This window comes from Paramormyrops kingsleyae, chromosome 9 (assembly GCF_048594095.1).
Source record: "Paramormyrops kingsleyae isolate MSU_618 chromosome 9, PKINGS_0.4, whole genome shotgun sequence".
NCBI classification, from domain to species: domain Eukaryota; kingdom Metazoa; phylum Chordata; class Actinopteri; order Osteoglossiformes; family Mormyridae; genus Paramormyrops; species Paramormyrops kingsleyae.
In genome coordinates, this window is record NC_132805.1 from 14,778,364 (window position 1) to 14,792,373 (window position 14,010).

General features: G+C 47.5%; 2 protein-coding genes across 5 annotated transcripts; both read right to left on the bottom strand.

The window, feature by feature from the left end:
- Positions 1-33: 33 nt before the first annotated feature.
- Positions 34-2,938, bottom strand: cdca3 (cell division cycle associated 3). Of its 2 annotated transcripts, none has more exons than XM_023795597.2 (6): positions 2,811-2,938; positions 2,249-2,399; positions 2,047-2,164; positions 1,107-1,916; positions 758-846; positions 34-322 (listed from the first exon to the last, which is right to left on the bottom strand). In XM_023795597.2, the coding sequence occupies exons 2-6, from the start codon at positions 2,381-2,383 to the stop codon at positions 248-250; spliced, it is 1,227 nt and encodes a 408-aa protein (XP_023651365.2). In that variant the 5' UTR covers positions 2,384-2,399; positions 2,811-2,938; the 3' UTR covers positions 34-247. The 2 variants fall into 2 exon arrangements, with proteins under 2 accessions (XP_023651365.2, XP_023651366.2); XM_023795598.2 differs by having other exon boundaries at positions 2,249-2,416; positions 2,811-2,932.
- A 1,223-nt stretch (positions 2,939-4,161) lies between these two features.
- Positions 4,162-13,580, bottom strand: pex5 (peroxisomal biogenesis factor 5). Of its 3 annotated transcripts, XM_023795633.2 has the most exons (17): positions 13,335-13,580; positions 11,952-12,070; positions 11,749-11,787; positions 11,485-11,602; positions 11,214-11,360; positions 11,034-11,124; positions 9,978-10,068; positions 9,582-9,704; positions 8,723-8,836; positions 8,229-8,312; positions 7,975-8,094; positions 7,539-7,682; positions 7,374-7,444; positions 6,877-7,098; positions 6,194-6,359; positions 5,934-6,091; positions 4,162-5,105 (listed from the first exon to the last, which is right to left on the bottom strand). In XM_023795633.2, the coding sequence occupies exons 2-17, from the start codon at positions 12,063-12,065 to the stop codon at positions 4,865-4,867; spliced, it is 2,043 nt and encodes a 680-aa protein (XP_023651401.2). In that variant the 5' UTR covers positions 12,066-12,070; positions 13,335-13,580; the 3' UTR covers positions 4,162-4,864. The 3 variants fall into 3 exon arrangements, with proteins under 3 accessions (XP_023651401.2, XP_023651399.2, XP_023651400.2); XM_023795631.2 differs by lacking the exon at positions 8,723-8,836 and having other exon boundaries at positions 13,335-13,579; XM_023795632.2 differs by lacking the exons at positions 8,723-8,836; positions 9,582-9,704 and having other exon boundaries at positions 13,335-13,578.
- Between the last annotated feature and the right edge of the window lie 430 nt (positions 13,581-14,010).

Genomic DNA, 14,010 nt, shown 5'->3' on the forward strand with positions numbered 1-14,010 from the left:
GTATTCAGTGGTTCTTAAATATGCACAAAAACATCCAATTTTTAAAGTAATTTTATTTACATATAAAACAAAAACAAATAAAAAAGTGACAAGACAGCGTTATTCAGAAAAGATCAAGAGAAGGAGTACAGATTAGTGTGAATTCCAGCAAAGCCACCTGCTGGCCAAGGGGAGAAGTGAACTTCCTGCGCTCCAAAGCAGTTTCAAAGCAGTTCTGGCTGGGGGTGAGGCCACACCTGCGAGCCTATCACTGGTTCTCCTTGTCCACAGACACAGACAGGATACGTCTTGGTCTGTCAGGAGTGGTCATCTTCACCTTCATCTGGCCAATCAGAGGAAGCAAAACATGAAGAACAGCCAATAGACTTGACTCACAATCCATTATGGGGGAAAAAAAAAAAAAAGTCACTGTTGATTTATGACCTATGCAACTTATAACCAATCGATTTTGACTGGTCCAAGACCACAAATGTGGCCATGACTTCACTGCCGGCAGCACCAGCATCCCCGCAAGACGGTCATTCATTCGTCTTGTGCTCAGACTAGAACCAATTACAGTCGAATGTTGACAACGACCTGTACTGAATCCATTTTCCCATTAAACGTTATGGACAAAAAGTTACTATATAGCTGTAATCTGACTACTAAAAAGCAATGCTTTACCCGTCTGAAAATAATCATGATTTGACAATTCATCCTTAATAAAATGTAAATTAGTCATAATGGCCTTAGCTTGGGTAGCACAGAGTATAAGTACCTGTGAGGCATGGTCACGAGTGGAGTTGTTCTCCTTGAGGATTTGCAGAGGGGAGCGGCCTTCAACTCCCAAACCCTTGCCACACCTCTCTGAGAGTGGAGAGAGGCAGTAAACCATGAGATATGACAGCATGCTAATGTCAGGCAGTACCAATTCACCCATCACTGCTTATCCAGTACAGGCATATAAATGAACCTGGAGTCCATCTTAGGAAGCACAGGGCACATGCTCACACAATCTGTGCCCCTAGAGATGGACACTCATCCAAGCAGCATGTTTTTGGACATGGAGGACACACACAATTAATGAGATGATCAGAAAGCACTTTGAAGAACAAAGTGTCACTAACCCCTCTGCTTCTGTTTGGTCATCTGTCCTCTGTTCTCGCTTCCGGGATTCTGTCCATTTCGGAGAGAGAGGGGGGAGGCACCACTCCTGCCTCGGCTTTGAAGCCCCCTGGCCCTCACTCCAGCGACGCCAAACCCCACCCCCAGCCACTGGGGCTTAAACACCACCTGACTGGGACTTTGGGTATTAAAGACAGGCAGTCTTATCCTATTCTCCCCAGAAGCAGGCTGGTTTTGGGGGGCCTGGACCCGACTGGCAGGGGACAGGCAATGAGGCTTTTCGGTCTCTGGTTGGCATTCAGCTGTGCAAGTAGAGGATTTGGCCTCACTGCTAACAAGTGGTGCAGAAGGGATGAAAGGTTCTGCACTTGAAGGCCTTGCATCTTTGGGAAATACTGACTGAGCATCCTCAGCGACAAGGTCGTTGAGGGTGTCAGAGTCAAGGGGAGAATTACAAGACAGATGAAGATCATCTGCAAGGGACAGAGATGAAACCACCCCTTCATGGCAAGTGAGAAGGCTGGAGCTCAGCTCGACATCTAGAGGTGGGGAGTCATCCATCTCATTTTCCAGAAACTGGCTAGCCTCTATCCCCATTTCCACCTCAACGTCCGATTCTGAGTTTGGAGATGTAGTGGGATCCAAGGAGGGGTTAAGGGGAAGAAGGGGCTCCGTGGAATCCACTTCCCCTTCCACATCCCCAGTGAGGTCTTTTGGTTTAGGAATAGTGTGGGAAGGCGGAAGTTTAACTACTTCCTCCCCATCATTAAGGAGGAGCATACCAATGCGGCGAGAGAAGGAACGGACTGTGGCTAGAAACAGGAAAACCAGAGGTTAGTACCAGTTTAAGAGAAGCTACTACAAGCAAGAAATATTCATAAAACCAGGCAGAACATTAAGTCAGCAAAGTTCCATATAAAAGTAGCAGAATCCCACCCCTACCTCTCACCACGTCCTTCATCGGCGTGCGGGAGATTCCCGGGGAGGGTGAACGGGGGTCACTTATGGGAGCAGGACGCCCACACGCGACCTCAACGGGACCTTGCGACGCAACGCCCACCTGTGGCGGACAGATGTTACGCACTTCAAAATCAACTTCGACAGATAAACGGCAGTGATACAGGTTAACAAGATGCGCACTAACCTGTATGGGTGTACGGTCGATGCCAGTGGTGGGAGATCGGGGGTCGACAAGGCGGCAGACTCGCTCGTTCCTCACTCGCCCACAGGGCTCCGGCTTTGAGGGGGTCACTGCAGTCTTACTGTTTCTGGTACCCATGTTTTCACCGACAAATCTTCAAAAACCAAAGAGCTGTTTTGTGGAAAATGGCTTTGGATAAAATACAACGCACAGCAGTGTCTTACACAACCATTTAAAACGAAATCTAGCTGAAAACGCTCCCCGTTTATGCTGTTACTCAGTCTGAAAACGGTCGTGTTCACGGTAAAAACAAATTGTCGTATTTTGTTATTCTCAAGCGAAATCATATACGCTATCACGTGGCTTGCTAAACCACTACGAATTTAGTTAACCATCCAACCACGCAACCCCATGATCAAAAACAGACTAACGTAGTCATTAACTAGCCATAGTGATAGCCATTTAGTTATGCTTCTACCAGCTAGATTAACTGTACAACTGGTAATAAGTTCTTTAACATATTTCCCCGACACGCTTCCTCCGTAGATCTTTCGTTTTTGCTTACCTTATCGCACAGATGCACTTTTGATAGCACACGTGCTAAACTCCTTATATATTTAGGAATCGTCGCTTCTCAGGGCAGTTTAATCCTTGTTATATGCGACCAATATTTAAATGTGCTGCAGCGTGCTTCCAGCGATTTTCAAACCAGCCAATCGGCGAGCTCCTCCAGGATGGCATGCGAGGCGCTGATTGGCCATCGCTGGACGACGCTACGCTGGCAGGACCTGCCGCCGACGTTTGAAAAACATTTTTTTTTGGTAGTAAATAGGCGTACCTGCGTTATGCCCCACCCGTTTAAAATGCAATTTCTGCACACCCTTAACCACCACTTGTACTTCCCAACTGACGTTAGACTTTGAGACATACAATTTTGGTCCAGAAGAATGTTATATTGTAGTGACCAATTGCTGTAATTTATATGTAACAAATAACATATGTACACACACACATACACACAGGGTTACCAGCTTTGGTTCTTCATAAAGGAATAATATATTTGCAGGGCTGTCAACTTTGGTCAGCCGGTTGGCGTGAGATTTTCGATTTCAGACAAGTCCGCACATGCATTTACACCTTTGTGACAGTTTTATTCCCTTGTAAATGGTCTGTAGGGTTTGCAAATTACCCCAACGCTTTTGCTGCAGCTAATTTTAGGTTTATAATGTAATAATATAAATTTGCTGTCCGAAAGCGTGAGTGTCACGCCAGATGCGTGAGAGTTGGCAGCCCTGCATTTGCCATAAGATTTCTTACGTGAGTTTGAGAGTCTGAAAGCATGAGTATCACACCAGATGCGTGAGAGCTGGCAACTGTTGGAATACGCCGTCTCCACCGGGTCCGTGGATGAGAAGAGATTCACAGCTGACACGGGGAGAAGTTGCAAATCACCGGTTTATTCTCTTGACTGATTATAATCAGGGAGCGACCATCTGACATACATTCATCATGTACAGGAGGGGGCTCTGCCATATGTATGAGCTGTATCCCTTTTAAAGTCCTTTGGGCATCTCCCCCCCTCTCTCGGTACCTTCCATCTACGTGACAACCACATGTTTGACATTTGCTCTACTTAGTCAGTTAGTAGGCCTACTTGTCCTTGTGGAAGGCTACAGATACGTAAGGGCCGCTGGCATTTTCAGTCGCTCCCTCTATCGGCCCCGATTAGGTAACCTTGCCCTGCCGGCGCCAGTCAGTTCTCGTTTCAGTTAACTGCATTTTTTAGAATGAACCCCCCCCTTTTCATCATGCCCTGCTTTAAGCTATATTCTCCTTTTCCTCTATTCATTGTATGTTCTTTATAATTCTATTGAATCCCACACAACCCTGTATATAAAACAAATGGTATAAACCTGTTACAGACATGATTTCAAAGCTTTATTGCTTTAGATCACAGACACCATTACAGCCAACTTTACTGTTGTTAAAACAATAGCACACAATTGTGGTACAGTACAATTAATGTATAGAAGCATTTACAAATTATTTTACATCATCGGCGATGCCTGGATAAGGATGAACACAAAGTGTGGCCTGCTCCTTATTCCCTTCTGGTCGTAGTGTTTCAGCAGGCACTGTACTGTTGCCATTGGCACTTACCCATATCCTTTTCCACATCCTCATCCAAAGTGAACTGCTTTCCTAGCTATCCAAGTATATGAATAAGGACAAACTATGTGCTAAACTGAATAAAGAGCTAAAGTGGACAATGCTGCATACTTGACCCCATGTGCCCTAAAGTCGTTCATTTTTATTGGACAGAGGTGATGTAAGGCAGCATTAAATAGTCGCCCCTGTGCATGAAAAATGGAGAACCTCGTACTGGTAGCTAAGTTCAGCCAGACAGCATGTCTGCTAGTTCTGTCCATCACTCAGCCTAAGTCACTATATCATATATTTCCATGTGCTGTTGTAGCTCAGTGTTCCATTCTGCCCCCTGCCTGCTCACCGTCACCCTCTCTAATGCCTGCCAGTCACTCCCACTCCTAAACAGCGATCCCCCCTTTCTTTTATAGTGCATTCACACGCGATGTCCCCCCTCCCCCCCAGCAGCTCATCTCAGTCTGGCCCAGCCTCTCCCTCCCCTTCTTGTCGTGCAAAGTGGGCCAGCAGCGTGTCCAGGTCGCGGCGGTCAGCCGCGGCGTACAGCGAACTCTCTCCCATCATGCTCAGCGCCATGCGCAGTGTGGACCAGATGTTGTCTGACATGGCGACTGCCGCTCTGCCTCCCCTGGTGTCGCCGTCGCCGGCCGCCTGTCTCTGAAGAGATAAGGCCTCCAGGAAGTGCTCCACTGCCTCTCTGCATGGGACAGGGCGGAAACATTAATAAATAAGCTAATCACTCCGAGCGAGCCGATATCAACCCAGCTATATCCACACCTGTCCATCATATTGTCTTCTAATATTTAATCAGGACACTATAAACACCAGGCAACATCCATCTTATTATTTTTCTATTTTTATTTAGCAGACACTTTTATCCAAAGCAACTTACATTTTTGAGAAGGCAGTCCCTGGAGCAATGATACAACAATAAACAGACACAACAATAAACAACAATGAACCCACTCAGCCAACAACAGGATTTGAGCCGGCGAGCTTCCAATCACCTGAGCCACACACTGCACCCCCATCATCCATAACCTCTTATTCCAGCACCGGGTTATGGGCCCAGTGTCTATCCTAGCAACCGGGTTATGGGCCCAGTGTCTATCCTAGCAACCGGGTTATGGGCCCAGTGTCTATCCTAGCAACCGGGTTATGTGCCCAGTGTCTATCCCAGCACCGGGTTATGGGCCCAGAGTCTATCCCAGCACCAGATTATGGGCCTGAAGCCTATTTCAGCACCGGGTTATGGGCCTGGAGCCTATCCCTGGAAACCCTACGTATAAGGCATGGGATGCCCTGGATTGGATGCCAGTCTGTTGCAGGGCATGCACTAAATACTCAAATGTATTTAAATAATATTTAAATCTAATTTGTAAGACTATACATTATCTGGATACCCTACTGTCTCTGGAAGAGAAGGTAAAGCTTTGGCTAATAACTAATTTGAAATATAATAATTTCCTTAGTCATCAGTGTGCCCTATGATAATAATGATGCAATTTATCAACTGATATCTCACCTGTGAGCCCCCAGGTTGACGCAGCTTATGCCCAGATTGTATCGACTGCGGACGAAGCCCGGTTGCAATTCCAGAGCTCTCCTGTAGGCGGCGACAGCCTCTTCTGAGCGGCTCCCATTTGCGAGGGTAGCACCAAGCTTATTCCACAGAAGGTAATCCTGGTGCCGGGAAAGTGAGGAGCAACACAAAACTGGCAAGTCAGTCAGCTGTCGAACACCTAAACACGAATAAAAAGGACGGAGACGGCAAGGGGGGGTCACCTGTGGGGTGACAGAGAGGGCAGCACTGAAGCAGTCCACGGCCTTGTCGTACTCTCCACTCAGGTTGAACAAGACGCCCAGGCCGCACTGGAGTTGTGGGTCAACGTGGGTTGGGTCAGAGGTGGCCGCGTTCAAGAACAGGGACTGCACCTCCATGAAAAGGGACCTGGGAGGAAGGCGAGGCGGGTGGAACACTCCTGAGCACTGGAGGATTCCTTAGGATTCAGCGCCGTACTGCAGGATGCTGACTATTCAGTAAGTCTTACTGGGACATGTGACCAGCTGGGGCTTGCCATCACAGCGAATGAGCTGCAAAGAGCTCTCTAAGCCCAGGCCTTCTGCAGCCTGAGAGGTGACCCATGCCCCACGCTCCCCCTTTGGCCTCCTGCATCTTATAATGGAGGCTGAATGTCTCTGCTTAGCCACACATCATAATAAAGTTTTGCTCAATCAGACTCCCAAGGCAACCGCATGAGCAAAAGCTAAATCCATCCAAACACTCTGAGGATCAAAGCCAAAAATTCAGGAGACTCCTCACTGCTTAGGGGTTAGACCACCTAATGTAGCTGTGTGATGTCATTTCCTGACTAAGAGACACCCCTTCCCCAGAGACAACGGGAGGCGGGAGGGTACTCACACACGTATCAGATATATCTAGACAGTAACAGCAGAGTCAGACTCACTCCGGCAGCAATGATCCAAATCGTTCCCTTTCCTTCTCTCTTTCCCTGACTCCCTCCTTTTCCTGCTCCTGTTCATGTTGCTCTAGGATTGGCCGGTACTTGGGATTGTGCCTCAGCCAATCGCGTAGCGTCTCGCAGGCCTGCCTGTGCAGCGTTTCGTTGGTAAAGCTGACGGCCAGGGCCATCAAGGCCGTCAGATTGTCATTCTTCAGCTCTATGCATCTAAAAAATTAAAAATCAGCACAGTTTGAACTGAGTCATAGGCATGTGAATGGTTTGGTGACGCATAAAGTCAGTAAAAAGCCTGTTAAATATGTATGCAAACACTCTGTAAACACCCAAAACGTGTGAGCAACAGGACAGACACACCCTGCTAACTCCACATTCACAGCTTAAGACTGAGATTCATATGTAGATCTCTCAGTATCACAAATGAAATTAAGCTTGATGAGAATTTTTCAGTTAAAATGTGCCGTTCTACATGTTGCAAGAGGCACCTGCGGAGGGCACTGATGGCGGCGAACTCTTGCTCGTTTTCTGCCTGGCACGTGCCCAAATACTGCCAAGCCTGGGGAAAGAAACACATTGAGAAATAGAAGCGTATGGGAAGCTGAACTGGCATGCGGCCATGACACTGACGGCAGACGTGAGCACTGCCTCACTAGGTGGTTGTCAGGTTCTCTCTGCACAGCACTTTCGAACAGCCGCACTGCCCCCGGGATGTCCCCCGCCTCCATCCGGCGCAGCCCCTCGCTCAGGGGGTCCTGGTGTGACAGGTATGGGTTGTCTTCCTCGAACTGGTAACCCTTAGGGCCAGAGGGAACGAGAACATTTTTTGCTGTATTTCATTTATCCGAAGAGAGCTGGGTCAAATTGTCCCTAGAGCAAAAGACCAAACTGTGAGATCTGCTGACCACGGGATCTGAACCCATGACCTTCCGATCAAAGACACAGTGTCCTAACCCACAGAGCCACACACTTTAGAAATGCTAAATAGGGATCTCTCAGTACATCACGGGAGAGGAGTTCTCCATAAAGGGAGACCCTGGAGCAGCCAGCCCGACCCCCACCCTCTGACGTTCCGTCAGGGTCAGGCACCTTATCATACGAGGTGCTCATCAGCTGGTCGAAGTCGGACAGCCAGGGGTGACTCTCTGCGTCCCTCTTGGCCATTTCCTCCCACTCCTCCTGCAGCTTCTCCCAGAAGTCCACGTCGCTCTGGACGTGCGAGGGTACAGACTCACTGACATGCCTCATCAGAAGGCAGCTCATCACACACCCTATGCACACCGTAGCCACTGCTACATAGCAAGGGGGAAACAAAGGCTCGCCTGTCGGCCCAGTTCACTCACTTCCACTGCAGCTTTGGCCTGCTGGAAGTCTTGTCCCGAAGTAGTGAACTCGTCTACCCAGGATTCAGCCGACTCTCCCGACACCTGGGAAAAAGACACAGAAGCACAGCTCCAGTGCTACAGCAGAAACACACTCGTCCATCAGACATCAGCTGAGAGAGAAATGAGACACACGGATGAAAGAATAAAGGGAACAGAAAATGTAAGGTGATGGTGTCCTGCTCTTTCCCTCCGCTTCCTATGAGCGCACAGGCGCTGAGGTCTTTCCCGAGAGCAGCCACGCGCTCGCTAGCATGTCCTGCACTCACAATGCGGCCCAACTGCAGCTACATGAACGTAAGCACTGTATCGTTCCTTAAGAATATGCCCCTTTCATAACAAGGGTAAAGTCAGGCATAATGAAGCAGTCATCGGCACTGGATACACATACGCTACTGGTATTTGTACGCAGCGTGTGAGGCAGCGCGCCCTGCTGGCCGGAGCCTCAGGCCTACCTGCCTCAGGATGGCAGCCCAGTCAAACGCAAGCTTAGCATTAGTCCTGTCAGTCTTCTCTTTGCCCTCTCGAGTTTCCACTTGCACAGCCCCTCCCCCTGTCTCCTCCAAGGACTTCGAGGTTGTGATCATGGGGGGGGGGGGGGTGGCACGGAGGGATGTCATTCGATTGAAGGGCAGGGGGGGGGGTCGTATGCATTTTTTTTAATGGTCGGGGATTAACGGGGAAGGGTGTGATGCAGGAGTGCATGACGGGTAAGGAGAGAGGATGAAGGAAGGGCAGACCAGAAGGCAGTTTATCACTGGGGTATGATTACAGGCGTAATGACCTGAATGTGCTACAGACAGCCTCTGCCATTCTCTGTGCAATGCCGCCCTATTTACACCCATACAGTGCATCACATGTATACAACAAGAATTCACTTACATATTTCACATATAAATTCTTAGAAAAACAGCACAGCACTTCACATAAGTGAAACTGAATCATCTGAACAAACTAGAACTTCCCCTGGACATACAGATTAGCAATAAGTCATATGTGCTACAACACTATAGCCTTAAACATTAAAATAAACGGATTACAATTACATTTATCGCTGGCCTAGCAACTACACAATGATAATCTTGTCCCATAGACACAGGCTGTATTTAACTAGCTCACCAATGGTTAGAAAACCAGGTGCAGTCAGTTAACATTTGCTTACTAATTATCACCATTCTCTAACTAGAATTTTCAACTTTCTATGTTTCTATGTACCTGATAGCTAGGTAAATGGACTTATTAATAACATGACATGCTCGCTTAATCTCAGGGCGGGGCCCTCTGACAGCGGGCGGCCATGGCGTGGGGTCCTACCTGGTTGATCTTAGTTGCCCAATGCTGTGCCAGCTGGGCCTGTGCTCTATCTGTGTGCTCCCTGCCTGCTCTGTCCTCCACTGTCACACTGCCCTCGCCAATCTGCCTAATGAACCGCAGGAACTACACAACAGACAACAACAACAACACAGCAGTGATTACTCTGCTAGCTAAGGACTCTGCACTTCAGCACGGCGCATTGCTACAGCACAGTCACACGACACTGAGAAGAGGGAGAAAGGCAAAATTAATCACTGCTACCAAACGTGGCGACGGCAACACAAAGACACGAAAACAATAACGGCGACCACAGCGAGCAAATAATATATACAAGAAAGGGAGCAAAATCACATGGCACAACAGAGGCACGCTCCTACGGGCAGACACGTAACCTACTTCAGTATTCTGCAGTTTGGGGTCGTCGACTTTGGCCAGAAGCTCATTGGCTGCTTCCTTAAGCTCCTCCCCCGGCTGGTATTCCTGGGTCCTGGTCGATTCACAGGGGTAAAGGACTTTTATGAATCAACATTATGATACAGCACTGAAGTATGTACCCTGCTGACTGGTGTACACTGGTGACTTCCATCCATATTCAATACGTTTAATGTTCCTAAGCTGTTCATTCAGTCTGTTCCAGTAAAATCAGCGTTAAATAATGCCTCTTTCATGTTACAGTGTTTTGCGGAAGGGACTAGGTTGCATTTTTACATGTATATTTAAAAAAATACAACTTCCAGAGCACATTTTAATAATGTAGACTACTCTTAGCAAGGATTCATGGGAAATGAACCATTAAGTGACCATAAGATACATAAGCTGGCACTCCAGGCTGGATATTGAGGTTTAAAACGGTGCCGCTGCACTGAACACTCATTTCCGCAGAATGTGGACATTGTTCTCGGTGAAGAAAAGCAAGCGATACACTCCAGCAGGCTGAATCAGAGTCGAGTCGCTCATATATTTCTGTGAAACAACCGCAATCCTCAGAAATGGGGCTGCTACCACTATCCCGAATGATCATACATAACCCAGCAGTCTGTCACAGTAAAGCCAAGAAACTGCCCAGTCACTCTACCAGAAATGTAATTTAGGTATTACGCATAAATATAATCATTGGCTTTTGTGCATTTCCAGTATATGGAGGTTCTAGGAAAATGCTGGCCCATTCATGGCATTCATCATCCTTGCAGTGCAATTTCCTTTGAATTTGTAGGCCATTGTCATTGAACAAAAAGAACAAATCGTTTTTTTCTGGAATTCACCTTTGAGCATCACGAATAATGGCTGTTCTGCTGTTCTTTATCCTCACACTCTTAAGGACTCCTGTCTGTTATGCCCCCGCTGACTGCACCTCCATTGTACCCTCTCCACCCCCATGCTCCTCCCTAACCCACTGCCTCTCCATCATACCCTCTCCACCCCCCTTACGCTTCTCCCAAATCCATCTCTCACCACTCTCGATCCTGCTCCCTCTCTCCCAGGTCTCCAAGCCACAGCTTCTCCTCAGATTGCTCCAGGTACTCCTCTGCCCAGCGCCCAGGGTCTGAGGGAGGGAGGGAGAAGCAGGTCACAGACTCCACCAGAATGGGGGGCTGGGAGAGAGGCAGAAAGCCTAAACGCGATGTGGCACACCTGTCACGTCCGCAATGAATTCTCGAGTCCAGTCGGCTTCGGCGGCGTCCTCGGGCCCTACTTGCCCGGGCGTGGAGGCCGATTCGGGGGAGGACAGGAACTCGGCCGCCCAGTCTCCAGATAGTGCCAGGGCCGCTACACCAGGAGCTAAGCACAACCAGCACGAGGAGGCACGTGAGGGTGTGAGGTGCCTGAGTGCCAAGAGTCAGAGCAGCCGGTGGCTGCTGCTGATGTTGATTTGGACTGGGGTACAGTCTGAGGCAGGGTTCACCTCTCTGTGGGGCCTGTCTATAGCTTTGCTGGTCAATCTGCTGCATCTCCTCCAGCAGCTGGCCCATGTCGAAGCTGTGCGGGGGCCTGGGAGGCGCCTGCAGGAACTCGCTCACCAGCTGTGGCGTGGATATCGTCACGAATCAGCCCTCCACGTCAGTGCGAGGGGGGCTCACCAATACCAGGGCCTCTATCAGAACTACGTGGCTGACATTTCGGAAACGGTAAGCACAATCAGGGAGCTATCTTCACGAGGGAGACCTACCTCTTCCTCTGTGGCTATTTCAATGGGAGTCGGAGGGATCTAAGAGAATCAAAGGAAACAGAAGCCATGCATGTTGTTGGTCAGCCTACAAACACATTGCATCCCCGCAAAGACCCCTGTCCCCTATATTACTCAAAATGCCCAAATCGCAAGAGTTGTGCCATTAACCATCATTGTTACCAAAATAAATTATAATTACTTACAGTGGGCGTGGCCCTGTGCCGCCAAGCTCCTCCTTCTTGAGTCATGTGACTTGTCAGCTTCATCAGAGGGTTGGCGGCCCCACACTCCGCTTCGACAAGATCCCGCATTGCCATGGCAACTGATGATAGGGGCAAATCGCAGGGAATAACTCGGTTGGCAGCGCCAACCAGCAAGAGTGTATCATTTAAAGAGAAAATAAGTGCATATTACCTGACTAATTCATTATATATCCCAAAATATGCGTTAACAGCCTCAGAATAATCGGCCTAGCTCATTGACATGCATATCTTGTCATTTAGTTGTTACATTGAGTACATTACCCAAAGGCAACAATCACACACAATAATGCAAAAAACAAAACAGGCCAATAAACAGAGGGGCTGTAAGCCAGCCTGCTGGGGATAAGACATATTCAACTGACAAGAAGAAATCCTGTAAACATGAAGCCAGGTTAATAAGATCATCTGGAGGCATTTAATAATGAACATCAGGAGACTAACAGGATTACAAGCCCTCTTAGAAGCCAAAAATAACCCTTAAATGAGCAATGATGGACATGACTGCACGCAGGTGTAAAGTTAAAATCTCATTACAGATACATGTCCCATGACATCCCAGCTTAAGTATGATGACGCTGTTGTGATTTTATGTCACTCACAATAAATTCTTAATATGGTTTTATTTCAAACACACAGTGAATAAATATTTGGGTAGATGACTTTATTAATAAAGAACAGCAGGGAACTTTTGTACCGGATGTATGTATAACATTGTATATTTGAGTCTGGCATTCTGTCATTTGAGGCTGCACTGTAAATATCTACAACTCCACAGTTCACCCTAAGGAGGATTAGTGCAATTACAAAATATACCAAAGCGGACTAGATTTTATGCATTATTTAGTTGCAAATTATTGCAACTGCAAATCAGAGTTATTGATTTACATAAAAACATTTTAGGGAAGTTTCAGGGAAGCGTGGAAGGGCTTTGTACTGTAAAAGTTTCTATGGTCATGAGAATTACAGCATGCATCACTATACTGCACTGGGGAATCGTAATTTGACACTAACCAATAACCTCGACTGGATTCTAAAGCCTGTGTTAGTAATCAATGGACCCAAGGTTTATTATTTATCCAAACACGGTTTGTGCATTAACATGTAGCCAGCTCTAAGCTAACACTAGCTGTCACATGTCATTGGAGGCGCTTAATAAAATATCACTTGGCATGCAGACCGTACATACCCTGATCATTAATACTAGAAAGAAAGGAGATACAAATGCAAAGGTCATTTAGTAACTGTAAGCGCAAAACAGACCCAGAACACCAGAACTGGTCCGCAGATGTACCTCGGAAATGAAAGGAATGCCAAACAACTCACAATGTCGGTGAACGTTCCGTCCTTCCTCTATTAGCCTTAGCCAGCTGGAAAATTACACTCCCCCCCGGCAAACAGGCTACACTTATCTAGGGGGATAACATGTCTAGCAAGGCAAATGCCGACGTATTAACAGTGATCCCTGTTTACATGTGTCTTTTTCCCCCACGTCGCGGTCCCGGCGGAGACAAAAAATTGTAAGGACGTAAATGTACGTTAATCTTGCTGGCCGAATTCACGGAAGATGTTTACGCAGTTGTGGCTGCACGTTCTGAATGTAGCGGGTACGAAATTTACGTAGCTGACGTTGTAGCTGACGTCAGCGGAGGAATGGCTCACTGATTTCCAGGCTAGAGACAAGATAAAAATCGCTGGAAGCAGAGAAGACATTAAGGTTTTAAGTCTCTGGTGTGGACTTACCTACCAAAACTATAAATTAATGGTTGTTAGTAGTTGCATGCCCTTGGAATAACCTGCTATGCTAAAGAGATCAGGCTGTCAGCAAAGCTTGGCTGTATTTGCATAGTACGTTGCGAAAGATGTGAATGCAAAGTCCAGCTTCGGTGCGCCGGTACGGTCATTAGAGTTCACTTGAATTTGCGCTTTGAATTGGCAAGTAAAATATATTGTTACTAACAGCAGTACGTTTTTTTTTTTGATAGGCCTATTAACGGTACAT